The sequence below is a fragment of the Podarcis raffonei genome, chromosome 8 (assembly GCF_027172205.1).
Source record: "Podarcis raffonei isolate rPodRaf1 chromosome 8, rPodRaf1.pri, whole genome shotgun sequence".
Taxonomy (NCBI): Eukaryota; Metazoa; Chordata; class Lepidosauria; order Squamata; family Lacertidae; genus Podarcis; species Podarcis raffonei.
Window position 1 is genome coordinate 89,760,620 of NC_070609.1, and position 14,816 is coordinate 89,775,435.

General features: G+C 46.7%; 1 protein-coding gene across 2 annotated transcripts; it reads right to left on the bottom strand.

The window, feature by feature from the left end:
* Positions 1 to 202: 202 nt before the first annotated feature.
* On the bottom strand, positions 203 to 14,227 carry SFTPB (surfactant protein B). 2 transcript variants are annotated; one of them, XM_053401490.1, is made up of 11 exons: positions 14,127 to 14,227; positions 11,580 to 11,713; positions 11,274 to 11,345; positions 9,464 to 9,589; positions 8,414 to 8,563; positions 7,094 to 7,201; positions 5,590 to 5,773; positions 3,531 to 3,691; positions 2,136 to 2,216; positions 1,303 to 1,407; positions 203 to 408 (listed from the first exon to the last, which is right to left on the bottom strand). In XM_053401490.1, the coding sequence occupies exons 1-11, from the start codon at positions 14,170 to 14,172 to the stop codon at positions 373 to 375; spliced, it is 1,203 nt and encodes a 400-aa protein (XP_053257465.1). In that variant the 5' UTR covers positions 14,173 to 14,227; the 3' UTR covers positions 203 to 372. The 2 variants fall into 2 exon arrangements, with proteins under 2 accessions (XP_053257465.1, XP_053257464.1); XM_053401489.1 differs by having other exon boundaries at positions 11,265 to 11,345.
* Between the last annotated feature and the right edge of the window lie 589 nt (positions 14,228 to 14,816).

Consider the following 14,816-nt stretch of genomic DNA (forward strand, 5'->3'; position numbering starts at 1 on the left):
GTATCCTTGCCTCCTGGAGTCTCTTGAAGACTTTTTAAAATGTCAACAGGCCTGTTCATCAGTTTAAGCTTTTCAGATCCACCTGCCTTTTTCATGATCATTTGGAATGGTTTTAATAGTATTTTCTTTCTCTTGTAAATTTTGCTCTATGCTGCCCTGCTATGAGCCTATAAATATTTTTATAAATAAAATCAAACACAAATTGGGGGAAGAGGCATAACTGTAATAGTTGAGAGTATGAGAGCTTCATGGTTTCCCTCATTCCCTGCCACAATGATCAGTCATCAGGAAGAATCCAAGCAAGTGGTTTGTGGGGCAGGGCTGTGTAACCCTCCCCTATTTGCTGTATGCTGCTGGCTCCCCGTTCTTTGGCTACAGCCACACATGATCCTGGCAGTGCTGCACAGCCTAGAAGGGAGAGAAGAGAGAAATTAGATCCATACCCCAAAGAGGCAATGCAGACATTCTGTAGTAGATGACGGTACAGAAGCTACCTGGGAACTTCAGGGTCTCTGCAGTTTCTGTGCTGGGGGCATGTGAAAGCTCTGGTTTAACAGCTTAAAGTGGAATTAGCTTGTGGGAAATGGTTGCATTTATAGACTGCAAGTGCCGCAAAAGCCCAATCTTATTACACCCTTTCACCAGGACCTCCTGTGCCAATTCCACGCAATATAATGAGAGGGGCTTCCATAGGATTCCAAGCTGTTGTCCTACAGTGATTATCTTGGTAGCCATTGACAGATGGAAACTTTTGAAACATTGCAACTAGCTTTGTTTTTCTGTGCTGGGAGGGGTGTTTCACATGTCTACTAATAAACAGGAAAACACTAAAACATGGAAGCACACAATAATAGTTTTATATCCATCTATCTATCTCACAGATGCGAAGAAGGATGACTTATATTTTATTTCTACAATATGCCCAAAGACTTCACCCACAAATGCCTTTGTCAATGGGTTTTTCCTTGTTTCTTAGTGCTTCTCCACACTTGCACTTGTCCCCTTGCCTAGAAAGCATGGGTCCAATTGGCTTTCCACTTGCCCCACCACTTTCTCCAGGAAAGCCTGCTCTTTAGCGCTGAATTGGAACAAATGTCAAAAACTGGTTGATGTTTGCTTTGATTCAGTGGTAAAGATTGGGTTTTCCTGGGGGAAAGCGGCAGGGCAAGCAGATGAGCCCTTAGTGAACCAGTCTCAAAGCTATCTCTTGTCAAAGACCATTAGGGCAAAATCCTGGCATCTGGAGATAGATTTCTTCTTTTGGCACATTACAAACCCAAAGAACCAGCACTCCATTCTCACCTTGCATTCCTCAGCAGTACTCAGGCTGGAGCACCAATAAGTGGGACCCTGGGCACAGGCAGTAGTTCCTGGAAAAGGCTCCTCAGCCACGCAGGCTCCTAGTTCCTGTTAGCAAGGAAAAAACTTGCAGGGGGTTAGAACAGATGATGGTGTCCCTTCCAAATCTACAATTCTATGAAGAGAAGAGGGAGAGCAGTCCATGCTGCTTGGCACCTTTGCTTGACATAATGCGTTCACCTTTGTTGCTAGAAACTTCCCTTTTCAATATAGGGATAGTGTCAATTGGGGGCCTCTGTGGGAGATTCTGAGATGGTTAGAATGGCTTGAAAAGGGGTTTTCCCACTCCCACCTCTTCTTTCTCTATAGCTTTAAGGAGCTATAGAGGACCATCACCCTGATGTTCTAGCAGCACCCATTTGGCTTTTCATCTTCCTCTTTTGCATTGATTGCTTGACAGGTCATCTTAAACTTTAGTATCTGACAACTTCCCATATCTGAATTTGGTTCTGCTGGCTATCACTTAAGAGTACCTGCCAGAAGGGCAATGACCAAATGTCAATACAGTACACAGGAGTAAGCAAGGTATGCCGTACGTGGGGAACCAACTTCTGGAAAGTTTAGTTATGTTCAGGAGAGCGTCTGCTGTTTAGTTGGGGACTGAGCCACATGTCTTGCTTGTGTCCAGAAGCTGAGTGTCAGCTTGCCACACTTTGAAAATGCTTTCCAAACCCTCTCTGCTGTGCTCCTCAACTATAACATCTGAAGATGCTACACCAACAGTGAGCAATGTGAAATTGAATGTTGTTGTTCTCTCAAGGATGATAGCCTCGTACCTGGCATGTCCTCTGGGCGCTCCAAGGCTTGGCAAGCAGTAGGAACAACTTTGGCTCATGCTGATCAATGAAGCTTTTGCACTACAAAACAGGAGGAAGAGAAGTAAATATTGAGCCACTGCTCATCTGGCCCCTTTGGCTTGGCCACCTGTGCACAGAGGGTGTTAGTGGAGTATTGGGACTGGCTATTTCACTATCTATTGCCCATGGGCTGGTATACTTGAAGTTGGATACAAATAGAAAATAGGAATCATCCCTCTCTCCACTGTTTAATAATAACAACCACAACAACATTGAGACAGAGTCTTATGATTGCCCCCATTCCTTGCTCCTATCATGTCTTTCTCATGGGCAGGGCTAGTTAATATGGTATCCAGATGTTGGGCTGCAACTCCCATTGTCCCTGATAATTGGCCATTCTGGCTGCGGTTGATGAGTCTTTAAAAATCCAGAGGGCACCAGGTTGGGTAAGGCTGTTTTATAAGTGGCAGTAATTATTCAGTCTCCTAGATGTTTACAGTGATAGGAGTTGTAGTCCAAACCATCTGCAGGGCATCAGGTTGAGGAAGGCTGATGTAATTGTGAAGAGTCCCCAAGTAGAATTTTGGGAAGCTGTGATTTTGTCCTTACTCTCTCACTGCCTGTTATGCATTGGGCTGCTTCCCAGCATATCTATGGAGGACCACCGTCTTTCAAATCTCTCAAAACTCACCTCTCTCACAACTTCTTAGCCTCCCCATGTCCTGCTGAAACCGAAGACTAACTGAACTGACACATTTAGTTCTGTCTCCCATCTGACAAACCCAGTGAGGTGCCCTCCAGATATCGTTAGACTACAATTCCTAGTGTGGTATAATGGTTAGAGTGTTGGTCTAGAATCTGGGAGACCAGGGTTCAAATCCCCACTCAGCCATGAAGCTCACTGGGTAACCTTGAGCCACTCATAACCTAACCAACCTCACCTGGTTGTTGTGAGGCAACTGTGGGGAGGAGAACTATGTATTCTACCTTGAGCTCCTTGGAGGAAAGCTGGGATATAAATATAATAAATAAATAAAAAGACTCATCATCATCCCCAGCCAGCATAGCCAATGGTTAGGGATGATGGGAGTTGTAGTCTAATAACTGTTGGAAGACACCAGACTATGAGCTTAAGAAAGGCAGCTACTGCCTGGGTCCCCGTTTGTGATTGTGACATGGGGCAAGCCACACTCTCATTCCCTGCTGCATCAGTCGGGGTGTGGTGAGGGTCCTGGGCCTCTTCCTCCAGCTAGGAGGACAAGGAAGGCCTTGCAGTGTTCATCTCATGCCATGTTTGTATGGGAACTGGCCTTTGCATATTGTTAACAATCCTTTGAAGAAGGCTGTGGCTTTCTGCACGTTAGGGTAACCCACCTCTTCCCAGCTCCGAAAAGTGTTGCTGCAGGCTGTCAACAGAGCTGCTTCCATTTCAGCCCTGCTGCTGTTGGGCTTGAGGGTTGCCTTCACCTGGGTCTTGAGAGCCAGGCAGGCTTGGCAGCGGTCAGTTGGGCCAGGGAGTGACAGTGGAGAGGTCTCTGCAAGGGGGGAAAGCACAAAGAGGCAGGGCTGTGGAGCAGTGTGGTGTTTTGCACATGCGCACACGCACACACGAAGGCTTTATACTTTCCCAGCTACCCACTGCCTTCAGTTGGATCTCAGTCTAAGCAGCCAACTTTCTATAGCAAGTTGTGACCTAGGGTGTGATCACATTACCACCTCGGAGGGCAATGAAGTTCCACATTCAACCCAAAGCTGTTGGATTCATTAGTGTCTGATTCACTTCTGTTTGTGTACACACCAAGGGGATTCGACAGGGGTGGGAATGTCTTTACCTTAGCTGTAGGCAAATTAGAAACAGCTTAAGGACTTAAATCAGTGCAATTAGTGCGATTGCACTGAGGGAGGAGATGATGCACCCCTGGCAATGAGATGTATTGGTGCCCCCACCCACATCCCTTGTCCCCTTGGCAAGGAGATGTTGGCCGCTCAGAGAAGCAGAGAAGTGCACATGGGTGGGAGGGCTCCTAGCCACTCTCAGCCGCCTCCCTGGGCCTGCACCATTGGCAAGGGCCAACCTAGCCAACCCCTAGGTAAGCCTCTGCACCTGTCAAACAGTGGGAGAATACAGGCAAAGTGTCAAAGGATGCTGTTTGCACAGCTGGACTGACAGACAAGCATGCCACCCAATCAAATGCTTGTTCAAACTGGCGGACCCCCACCCTCCACAACCTCCTCTTCCAGCACCTTCTGGGGAGAATTAGCGAAGTGCCCTGCAGCCAAGTGCACCCCAACTGTGGTGCATGCCTACCTGCAGGGAGCTTGCTCATTTTTGCCATCTGCCAGTAGGAGGCAGCAGTTAGTGAAAATGAATGGGAGGGAGGCAAAGGGTGTCCACATTACCGCCCCAAAGGGTAGCAAAGTCCCCCCCACCCTGCTTCACAGCTCTCCCCCTCCTCCAGCTGTCCACATCAGCAGGGCCTCATTCTGTTTCTGCACACAAAAGATGTACACAGGGATGAGATGTCTTTACTGTTTGCATAGGGGGTCACACCTTGGCTAGAGACGAATTAGGAATGTTTTAAGGACTCTGAAGTGTGCAGCTGATTTGAGAAGTAATGCATCAAACTGGCAAAGTACAGGTTACTCCTGCATTTTGGATAGGATACTGCGAACACAGATTAAAAACCCAGCACTGGGAATGCAGAGAATGCACAGAAAACAGGAGTGTGAACAGAGCCGGCCTCTGCTTTCTAAAAACTCTTTGTTGTTCCCAGAATTGTATGCAAAGCCGGTTTGCCCATTGTAGAGAATAGCTGGGCTTGCATACCAATTGTCATTCCATTGCTAGGGTGTCTCCAGGCTGTCACTATTGGGGGGAGGGATTCAAGGGCATATGGGGAAAATCTAGTTTGGCAGTATTAAAGTGATTAAAAACTATCATCCTAGTACAAGTCTACTTGGGAGAGGAAAAAATACAGACTTTTTGCAATTGGGTAAGTGACATGGTAATGCCTTGAAAAGTGTGGAATAATGCAATGGTTAATGGGAAGATGTGCAAACATCACACAAACCGATCAGGATGGAGGTTCAGTAAAGACCAGGCAGAATCTTAAATTCTGGCTTCTGCTGGTTTAGCTTAATCTAGGCCTTAGTGTGAAGCAGGGCCAGTGAGAGGTGTGGCCTAGAGAGAGTTTTGAGGGCCACATATTTGGCCCCTGGTCCTGATTTTCTGACCCCTTGACTTAGCCTGATGTGGCCTGTGGAGGAGCAGAGGTGAGTATGTGGCCAGGCTGCTTCTTGTTCTGGATGGCAAGGTGCTACACACAGAACCAGCCAAAATGATGGAAACTGTGCAGAAATTTCTCAGAGTGACAAACATCATAGATTACCACAAAACACCACCTAGCCCACCAAGGTTTCAAGTTGTCTGTACCTGGGCCACAGTTTTCTTCTGTGGCACACATGAGCATCATCCCGCAGATCAGGTTTGGCCCCAACTTGCCCAGAACCGCGTCTACAATGGTCACAGTGTATTTCTCCATCAAGCACTGGCACATCCCAGCAGCGGCTCCGGGTGCAAAGCGGCAGAGCTGGGCCATGGATTTGCCAATAGCTTCCTAAGGAAGAAGACAAAGGACTTTGGATGAAGTTAGTGGCCTGCCCTGAGTCTGAATCCAGACTCGGAGACATCATTCTCAACTTGAAAGCTGCCGCCTGCCTTGTAGTTTAGGACACATGAAGGTGGAACCGAGGAAGATGTCAAGAATCACCACAAGGTTTTATTCATAGGGCCAGTTAGGGTTGTGGGGGGCCAGTGGCCTCAAGCTCAAAGGGGCCCCCCAATTTAGACAATTTTTGGCATTCAGTTGGTTTCACAGCTGTTCATCATATCAAATTGTGACACGCTCTCTCAGCTTAGAACTGCAAATTTAAGTAAGCAAATCAGAGATGTGGTTTTTTTTCTGACATAGATTTTGCCATATACTTAATATCAGCTGTGAGCAGTGCTTTCCTGGGAGTACTAAAAGGGTACTCAGCACTGGCACCTCTCCCCACCATGTTACAAACGTGGCACTCACTGTAACAGTACTGGCACCTTTGTTCCAGAAAAAAAAGCACTGACTGTAACATTGCATGAAAGCAGGATTTCCCCTCAATAATTAGATAGAAATAATGCTTTAAAAAATGTGGAAATAAAAAGCATTCAAATAATAACTCACACTGTCCTATTTTATTTTCATGTCATCATTTTTTCATGGCTTTCTTCATTCTGGATAAAGGCTTCAAAAGCCAGAAAGTGGCCTGGAAGGGCCTCTTTACAGGATGTGCATAGAATTTATTAGTCCGGCTGGATCAAAGGTCCATCTAGTTCAGATTCCCCACAGTGGTGCCTTTGGGAAGCCAGCAACGAGTTACTGATTGATATACCAAAAGCCAACTACTGAATGGACTTCTCTATGTCACTTTTAAAGGAATCTAAATCGGTGGCCTTCACCACATATTTTGGCTATTATGTGAGAGGACTCCTTCCTTTCCACTTTCCCCACATTTTGCCAGCTCAGTTTTGGCTAAGTTGCCACAAAAGAGGCTGAAAGTTGAAAAGACAAAGACCTGCCCAGTCCATTCATCCCTGGAGCTTCTATTCCACCTTTTCTATCAGTTAAACTTTTAGCCTCCTGAGCTTTGGTTGCAGACACGTTCACAAGCTTAATGCTGAGGTCCAGAAACATTTACAAAATAAATAAATAGAATAACAATTTAGAGTCTCGTGATGTTGCATTCTGGACCAGAGTTTGGATGTGTAAAGCAGCCTTCTTCAGATGTTTCAGACCAAAATGTCCATCAGACCCAGTATGATAGGACTCTTCTGTCTGGGGCTGATGGGCATCGTGTTGGAGAAGGCTGAATTAAGGCACAAAGAAAAGAGAATACGATACCTTGGGGAGGCTGGATTCAATCCGGCCTACAAGGTTCTTGCACAGCCAACACTGAGGCAAAACATAACGCCAGGGCCAAGGGAAGAGCAGCTCCTCCTTGGGATTATCCTGGGAAAAGAAACAGGAATAAGTCGTGTAGCAGGTAGGCACAGAAATTAATCAAAGGTGCAACAGAGCAGATCTCATTTTGGGAAGATTAGCGCCCTGTTATTACTGGAGCATAAATGTTCTAGCTTCAGCTGCTTCATTGCACCCACCTGAGGGGTGCACTCCCCGCCCCCCAGCTTTGCCATTTATGTACCATAAAAGCCTAGGACTTGCTGATCAGGAGGTCAGTGGTTCGAATCCCCGCAACAGGGTGAGCTCCCATTGCTCGGTCCCTGCTCCTGCCAACCTAGCAGTTCGAAAGCACGTCAAAGTGGAAGTAGATAAATAGGTACCTTCCAGTGGGAGGATAAACGGCGTTTCCACGTGCTGCTCTGGTTTGCCAGACACGGCTTAGTCCTGCTGGCCACATGACCCGGAAGCTGCACACCGGCTCCCTCAGCCAATAAAGCGAGATGAGCACCGCAACCCCAGAGTCGGCCACGACTGGACCTAACGGTTAGGTGTCCCTTTACCTAGGTCTCCTGATTCTCCTACCGACCCACCCACTGGACTCTTTCTCTGCCCATTCTCCCCTACCCTTACCTCATTCCTCTTCCTTTCTATCTCTGCCCTCCTGCATTGCCTGCTGCAGTGCTGCTGCTGCATATTTTTAGTGGTATTTGTTGCCTTATAATGGTTTCAAAGTGGCTCTATATATGCTCTTGTGCACCACCCTGTGAAAAGGTTTTTCTAAAAGGCAGGATATAAATGTTTAAATAAATACATTTATCTTATTTATTTATTTATTACATTTATGAAGCACCTTTTCTTCCAAGAAGCCCAAAGCGCTCCCCAGTTAATCCCCATGACAACCCTGTGGAGTAAGTTAGGCAGTCACTGGCCCAACCTCAGTGAATATCATGGCTGAATAGGGATTTTTGCCCTGGTTTTCCAGGTCCTAGTCTGATACTCTCTAGCCACTAGAACACACTGGCTCTCTTTTGAAACCATTATAATTTTATTTTGATGGGAAAGTAGAATGAAGTAGGATGCAATATGCTTTCCTAGACAACTGCTTAGATCAGCCTTCTCTAACCCAAAACACTCCAGATGTTTGTGGGTTGTACTGTCAAACATATGGAGGTTACCAAGTTGTGGAAGGCTGGCTTAGGGGTTCATACAATTTTCTTTCACTGGACTGGAGTTCATGTCATCAGAAGAGGCTCTCCTTACCTGGGTCTTGTTGTTGGGCATAATAAAAGCTTTGCCTTGCAGTAGCTGGATCTGTTCTGCCATCTTTTGAACCAGCAGACCAAAGATGTCCTTGCTCTCCAGTGGGTCAGACTGGCAGAGGCCAAACTTTGCACATACAGCGTCGGGTTGCTGAAGGGCAGAAGGGATAAGGCATGAGAAAGGAATAATCCCTCTCCAGTTGCCCTAATCTGAAAGACAAGGCAGAGGCATGCCCACCAAGTGGCCTGATTTTCTAGGGACAGTCCCAGGTTTACAAAAGCCACCCCAGCTTCTGATTTGAACCTGGAATGTCCCTATTTCTCCCACTGGCTGCCGCGAAGGAGCATCTTGTTGCCTCTCCATGGCTACCGCTGCCAGACTCCCCCCTTGGGCAGCTTGTAGCAGCTGCTGGACTGCAGGTGAGGAGGAGAGGCTGCCACCTGTGAGGGGAACGCCCCCCCCCCATGACACACCAGCTCTGAGGTGCAGGCAGAACACAGGGCTGCCCTGGGCAGGAAGAAAGGGGGAGATGAGCAGAGTGAAAAGAAGTCTTGAGTTTTTTAAAAAAATGATTCCAGCATCCACATCTAATCTTGCCTCTTTCTAAAATATATTTATTATTTATTTTTAAATACATTTATTGGTGTGTGTGCTTCTTTTCATAAAACAAATTTTCTGATAAAAATTTGATTTGCAGGGGGGGGGGACACAAAAATGGGGAGGTCATTTGTGGGGGGGGAGTGAGAAATGTTCCTGTTTTAATCTGAGGAATGCTGGAGGGTATGAAGAGGTGGTCCTTGCAGCAAAGGCCCTGGGGAAGTTTTCCTGCACAAGCCCCATTGAAATGTGCAAGAACCTCCCAGTGGAATGGACCAGATGAGCCTGTCAGCTGCTTTGCTGCCCTTTCAGGGCATCCAAAACCAACTACCTCATGACAGAGCAGCCTCTGCTTTCCCTCCCTTGCCCTCCCTCCACACAACAGCCACTGCGTTGTTTGTTGTGGAGAAATTATTTGCCATTGATGTGGGGGGGGGGGAAAGGGCCACTTACAATCTGTCCTTCTAAGGCGGTGATGAATAGAGAATAGTAGGTATCCACTAGCTCCTGGCATCTTGGGATTAAGGTCTGAAGTGAAAAAGCCGCACATTCGTGTTTCAAGTAGTTCTGGATGGCCTTCTGTGTGGGAACAGCAATGTTAAGAGAGCAGAGGGGAGAACATAGGACAATTTCTGGGAGCCAAGATCCAAGTTTGGGGGAAGTACTCTTTGGGGAGAGAACCCCAGCAGATACTTTAAACATGCAGCAAAGTAAAATGTGGAAATACAGGCTGTAACACCTTTAAAATGTGCCCCTCCGCATGAGTTCCAAAATGTCCCCTTAAAATGTTTCTTTTCCTTGTTTCCCCAGCATAGGAAAAAGACCATGTTTCGTAAGTTTAAAAAATGGTTTACTTACAAATTCTCCAGAGGTGAGAGTGATGTGCTTCAGAAACAGTTATACAGGGAGTAAAATTTGCATAGTGGTGAGAGTGGTGAAAGTTCCGACAGGAATTCAAGAGTAGCTCTTGACCGCCATGCGGGTGAGCGGAAGCAATCAAGTACACTGAAGAACAAAGTTCCTCCCAAGGTGGTGGGAAGTGGACATAGCTAAGCCTGGCAGTATAGCTTACACTCTTCATATATTAAATAGACATGCATGTTTGTTATATGAGGCTGGCTACCCCACACAAGCCTAGGACTTGCCGATCAGAAGGTTGGCAGTTCAAATCCCCGCGACGGGGTGAGCTCCCGTTGTTCAGTTCCAGCTCCTGCCAACCTAGCAGTTCGAAAGCACGTCAAAGTGCAAGTAGATAAATAGGTACCGCTCCGGCGGGAAGGTAAACGGCGTTTTTGTGCGCTGCTCTGGTTCACCAGAAGCGGCTTAGTCATGCTGGCCACATGACCCGGAAGCTGTACGCCGGCTCCCTCGGCCAATAAAGCGAGATGAGCACCGCAACCCCAGAGTCAGTCACGACTGGACCTAATGGTCAGGGGTCCCTTTACCTTTACCCCAGACATAGGAAAAGCCTGCTGGGTCAGGCCAATGGTCCACCTAGTCCAGCATTCTGTTCATAGCTGTCAACTTTTCCCTTTTCTTGCAAGGAATCCTATTCGGAATAAGGGAATTTCCCTTTAAAAAGGGGAAACGTTGACAGCTATGATTCTGTTCTCTTCTTTTAAAGCCATTCAAGTTGGTGGCCATCTCTGCCTCCTGTGGGAGCAAGTTCCATAATTAAAGAACTTTATGAAGTGTGAAGTGTGAAGAACTTTATTTCATCCAACACTCAGCTTCATTGGATGTTTCTAAGTTCTAGTGTCTGGGAGCTATTTGGGCAAGACAGAGATCTCTGTCCAGCTGTCTCTCACAATGCCTGCCTCTCCTGGGACTCTTCACACAATCAGCTTAGCTAAGGACATCAGAAGACCCCCAAGGGAGCCCTTTCTAGTCCAACAGCCCATTCGCATAGTAGCCAACCAGACATCACAAGCAAGGCCTGAGTGCAATGGCCCTCTTCCTGCTGTCTTTAACAGCAACACCCGACACATGTTCACTCATAAGTAAGAACCACTGAATTTAGTGACACTTACTCCCAGGTAAATAAATGAGTATGCAGGGTTTCAGCCTGAAACCCACATGTTTTAGACTGCAGATGCATTATGGATTATTTTTATTTACAGGATTCTCCATGGTATAAAGGGAAATCTGGGTTAAATGTCAACAAAAGGTACAGACTAAATGCTGCTGCAAAAAAGAGAGAGAACAACCTTGTGGGCAGCAGCAGCAGCAGCACTAATTTCACAATTCCAGCTACCTGGGTTACCTTAAAAGTTGACTCCTTGGCCATGCGAACAAGGATGGTAACAATCTCTTTGCAGTCTGCACAAGTGTCTTCCTGGAGGAAAAATTAAGGAAATGAGGGCAACCTGAAAATGCTGCTGTCACAAAACCCTGGGTCACCGGCAGAAAGTGGGCGGACAACCCCTGGTCTTCTCGACACAGCAACCCAATATGCCAAAGACAGAGACAGTGCAGCTGTCCCCAACTAACCCCACCCCCAAGTTTTAACTTCCTGCACTGAAGTCAAGTCAGAGTAGGGAGAGAGAGAGAGAGAACAGCAGCTACTCACTTGGGTGGCACTGTTCCATCCAGCCTGCATGCAGTGTTCCCAGGCACCACACTGGATGGCCGTCACGAGGTTCTTGCACCAATATGTAGGACCTTTGGCACATCCATCCTCAATGGAAATCTTGCCAGCCAGCACTGGAAAAGCGCAGAGAAGGACATGCCCTTGTGAGCAGCATCATAATGTGGGCAGGATAATATTGTTTTATAGGTTTGGTGGGAAGTGGTGTGGAGGTCAGTCTGGAATCTGGATGACACACGTGATCCTTTCCAAACCTGTGATCCGGTATATGTGAGGTTAGAATACACCTGTCATCTGCATCTTAAAGGGTGAGCGCTATTGCCTTAGAGACAAACGAGGAGCCCTTTCCCCACCTCACCTGACTGGATGATACATCATCCTAGGATGGAGAATAACAGGCCACGGGAGGGCTGTGTATGTGAGAGCTGGGCTGATTTGGGAAACTGGAAAGATGGAGAAATGTCTTGCTCTGTGCTGGACTTGGGGCTCCCCTGGAAACCTGATGGGGAAGCAAATCTGCTGAGGTGTTAATGCTGTAAACCCTTCCATCCAATGCTCAGGTAAAGGTAAAAGACCCCTGGACAGTTCAGTCCAGTTAAAGGCGACTATGGGGTGTAGTGCTCATCTAGCTTCAGGCCGAAGGAGCCAGCGTTTGTCCACAGACTGTATACTTGAAAATAAAACCATATATCCTAAAGAAACCACCGTCTCTGTTGACCATTCCAAGGAATCTGAACCCTGGATAAGCACTGGAACTCCCGAAGTCTCTTTCTGCTCAAGGAATAGGGTACACACGACAATGTGCTCATCTTAAAGTCAAGTCTCTGAGTCGTAGACCACAGGAAGCAGTGCAATGAAATCTCAGTTGACGCACTTGAAAAGCCAGGGAGGGAAACAATCTCAGTTTTTCCAGTGTTTGCAGCTCAGGCTCTCCTGGACTAATTTTCCTCAGCCACACGATGAGGAGGGGCATCAGGGCATGGTTGAGAAATTTTACCACTTAGGTTGTTTACTCAGGTTTGTCCAATATTTGGAGTGGAAGCAAAAGAGGCTGCCTGGTTTGCAAGCCAGCTTTGTGGTAAGAGAATCTCTGTGGTCAGAGATTCTTTGGGACTCCTAGCGCAGGAGAAGGCAACAGACCTGGCCCTCACCAGGCTTCAGAGGATGTGGACTCAATCCTACCAGTTGCTCTTCCCTTGCCTTCTGCTGCACTCTTTTTTCTTCCATTTTAATCCCTCCTTTCCTCCAAGGAGCTCAGGGTAGCAGTGCCTGCATCTCCCCCACTCAACAATTTTGTCTGATAGATTAGCCTGAGCAAGTGTGACCGGCTCATGGCTTAACTGGCTCTGTGAGGATTTGTGTCTTTCTCCAGTCCTAGCCCAACACTCTTAACTATTACAACATGCTGTCTTTCTAGAGAGGGAGGTAATTCAGTGAGGAGTAAGCTGGATTCTTTATGGCTGGAGCTATTGGGTTTTGTCAGGAACCAGGCTCAGCCCCCACCCAGTGAAGGCTAAACCTGCCCTGTGGGTGACTTGCCTCTGTTGTCTGGTATCAGGAATATAGGAAGCTACCTTATCCTGATTCAGAACATCAGCTCATCTAGCTCAGTTATCTATAAAAGTAAAGGGACCCCTGACCATTAGGTCCAGTCGTGGCCGACTCTGGGGTTGCGGCGCTCATCTCACTTTATTGGCCGAGGGAGCCGGCATACAGCTTCTGGGTCATGTGGCCAGCAGGACTAAGCCGCTTCTGGCGAACCAGAGCAGCGCATGGAAACGCTGTTTACCTTCCCACCGGAGCGGTACCTATTTACCTACTTGCACTTTGATGTGCTTTCGAACTGCTAGGTTGGCAACGGGAGCTCACCACATCGCGGGGATTCGAACTGCCAACCTTCTGATCGGCAAGTCCTAGGCTCTGTGGTTTAACCCACAGCGCCACCCGCGTCCCCAGTTATCTATACTGACCAGTAATAACAGAGTATTTGTTTGATTGTTATCATCTACTCTTGCTGTCTGCTTATTTTGGGTCCTTTTATTTTTAACTGGGTTTTTTTTTTAACCTATATTTTGGTAAATTTATTATATATACTGTTTTATTGCTAATTTTTGCATATTTTATACTATTGGAAGCAATTCACTTAGATTTTTTTTAATTGTTGTTGTTGTTGTTTAGTCGTTTAGTCGTGTCCGACTCTTTGTGACCCCATGGATCTTTTAAATTTAAGTGACATTAATACATTGACATGAATAAATGATAAAAAATTAAAGAACACTATGCAAACCAATGGAGGTAGTGCACACCAAGCATGACTAGTAGCCATTGACATCCCCCATGAATTTGCCTAATCCTCCTTTAAAGCCACTAAGTTAGTAGTGATCACTGCCTCCTGTGTGAGTACCAGTGCGGTGCGTGAATAAGTTACTTATTTTATCTGTCCTGAATCTTCCAACATTCTATTTGAAGTTCCTAATGGCTGTGGGGGAAAGGATGCCCCCCTCCTCCTGCCCCTTCCCCAGTGCTTACCCGCAGGACCTCCACAGAGCAGAGTGACGAGAAGCAGGTGCCACATGGTTGTGCTGTGTAAAGACCCCTGAATACGATTCTCTTTTATAGTTCTGGTGTAGAAGGAGGGGCTTGTGTGGCACCAGTGGAGAAGATCTGTAGAGATCTTGCCCAGCTGAAAGCATCATGTTACTGATACATCTACAGTTTCACTGACGCTCAAGCTTTGCTTCCTGTTGGGCATGTAGCCCCTCAGTTCTGAGATGTGGTGAGGAACTACAGTTACAGGTACTTTGTGTTTGAGAATTCCCATGTCACTCTGCTACAGTGGAGGCCCTGATCGGTGGCATAGCATGAAGATACAGCCCTGAATTAGTTGGCACATATTATTCAGTTCCAAATTACAGCCCATTCCTGCAACCATTCCAGTCCTAGGGACCCTTCAACTCTTCTATTCTGGTCTCCACACGAGCTGGTTAGTCTGGAATGGGCATAGTGTCTTCTTTGTTTTTACAGAACATTTCTCTGTCTCTCCTTCCTCTCAGGACTTAAAAAAATTGCTGGGAAATATTATTATGATTGTTGTTGTTGCTGAATTTATTTACCACCCTTTATCCGCAGATATAGTCAGAAAATTTGACTTTTACATGCAATTTTAAGTGGTAAATCTATCCTTCAGTCTACATTGGAGATTATTCTTGATCCCAAGCC

Bases quoted from the DNA above. Each gene is read 5' to 3' on its own strand.
- SFTPB (XM_053401489.1), bottom strand. From the start codon at position 14,172: ATGTGGCACCTGCTTCTCGTCACTCTGCTCTGTGGAGGTCCTGCGG. The intron at 9,590-11,264 runs GTAGCTGGAATT...GTTCCCACACAG, and splicing joins CAACTTTTAAGGTAACCCAG to AAGGCCATCCAGAACTACTT. The intron at 1,408-2,135 runs GTACGAGGCTAT...CCTTGCTAACAG, and splicing joins GCGCCCAGAGGACATGCCAG to GAACTAGGAGCCTGCGTGGC.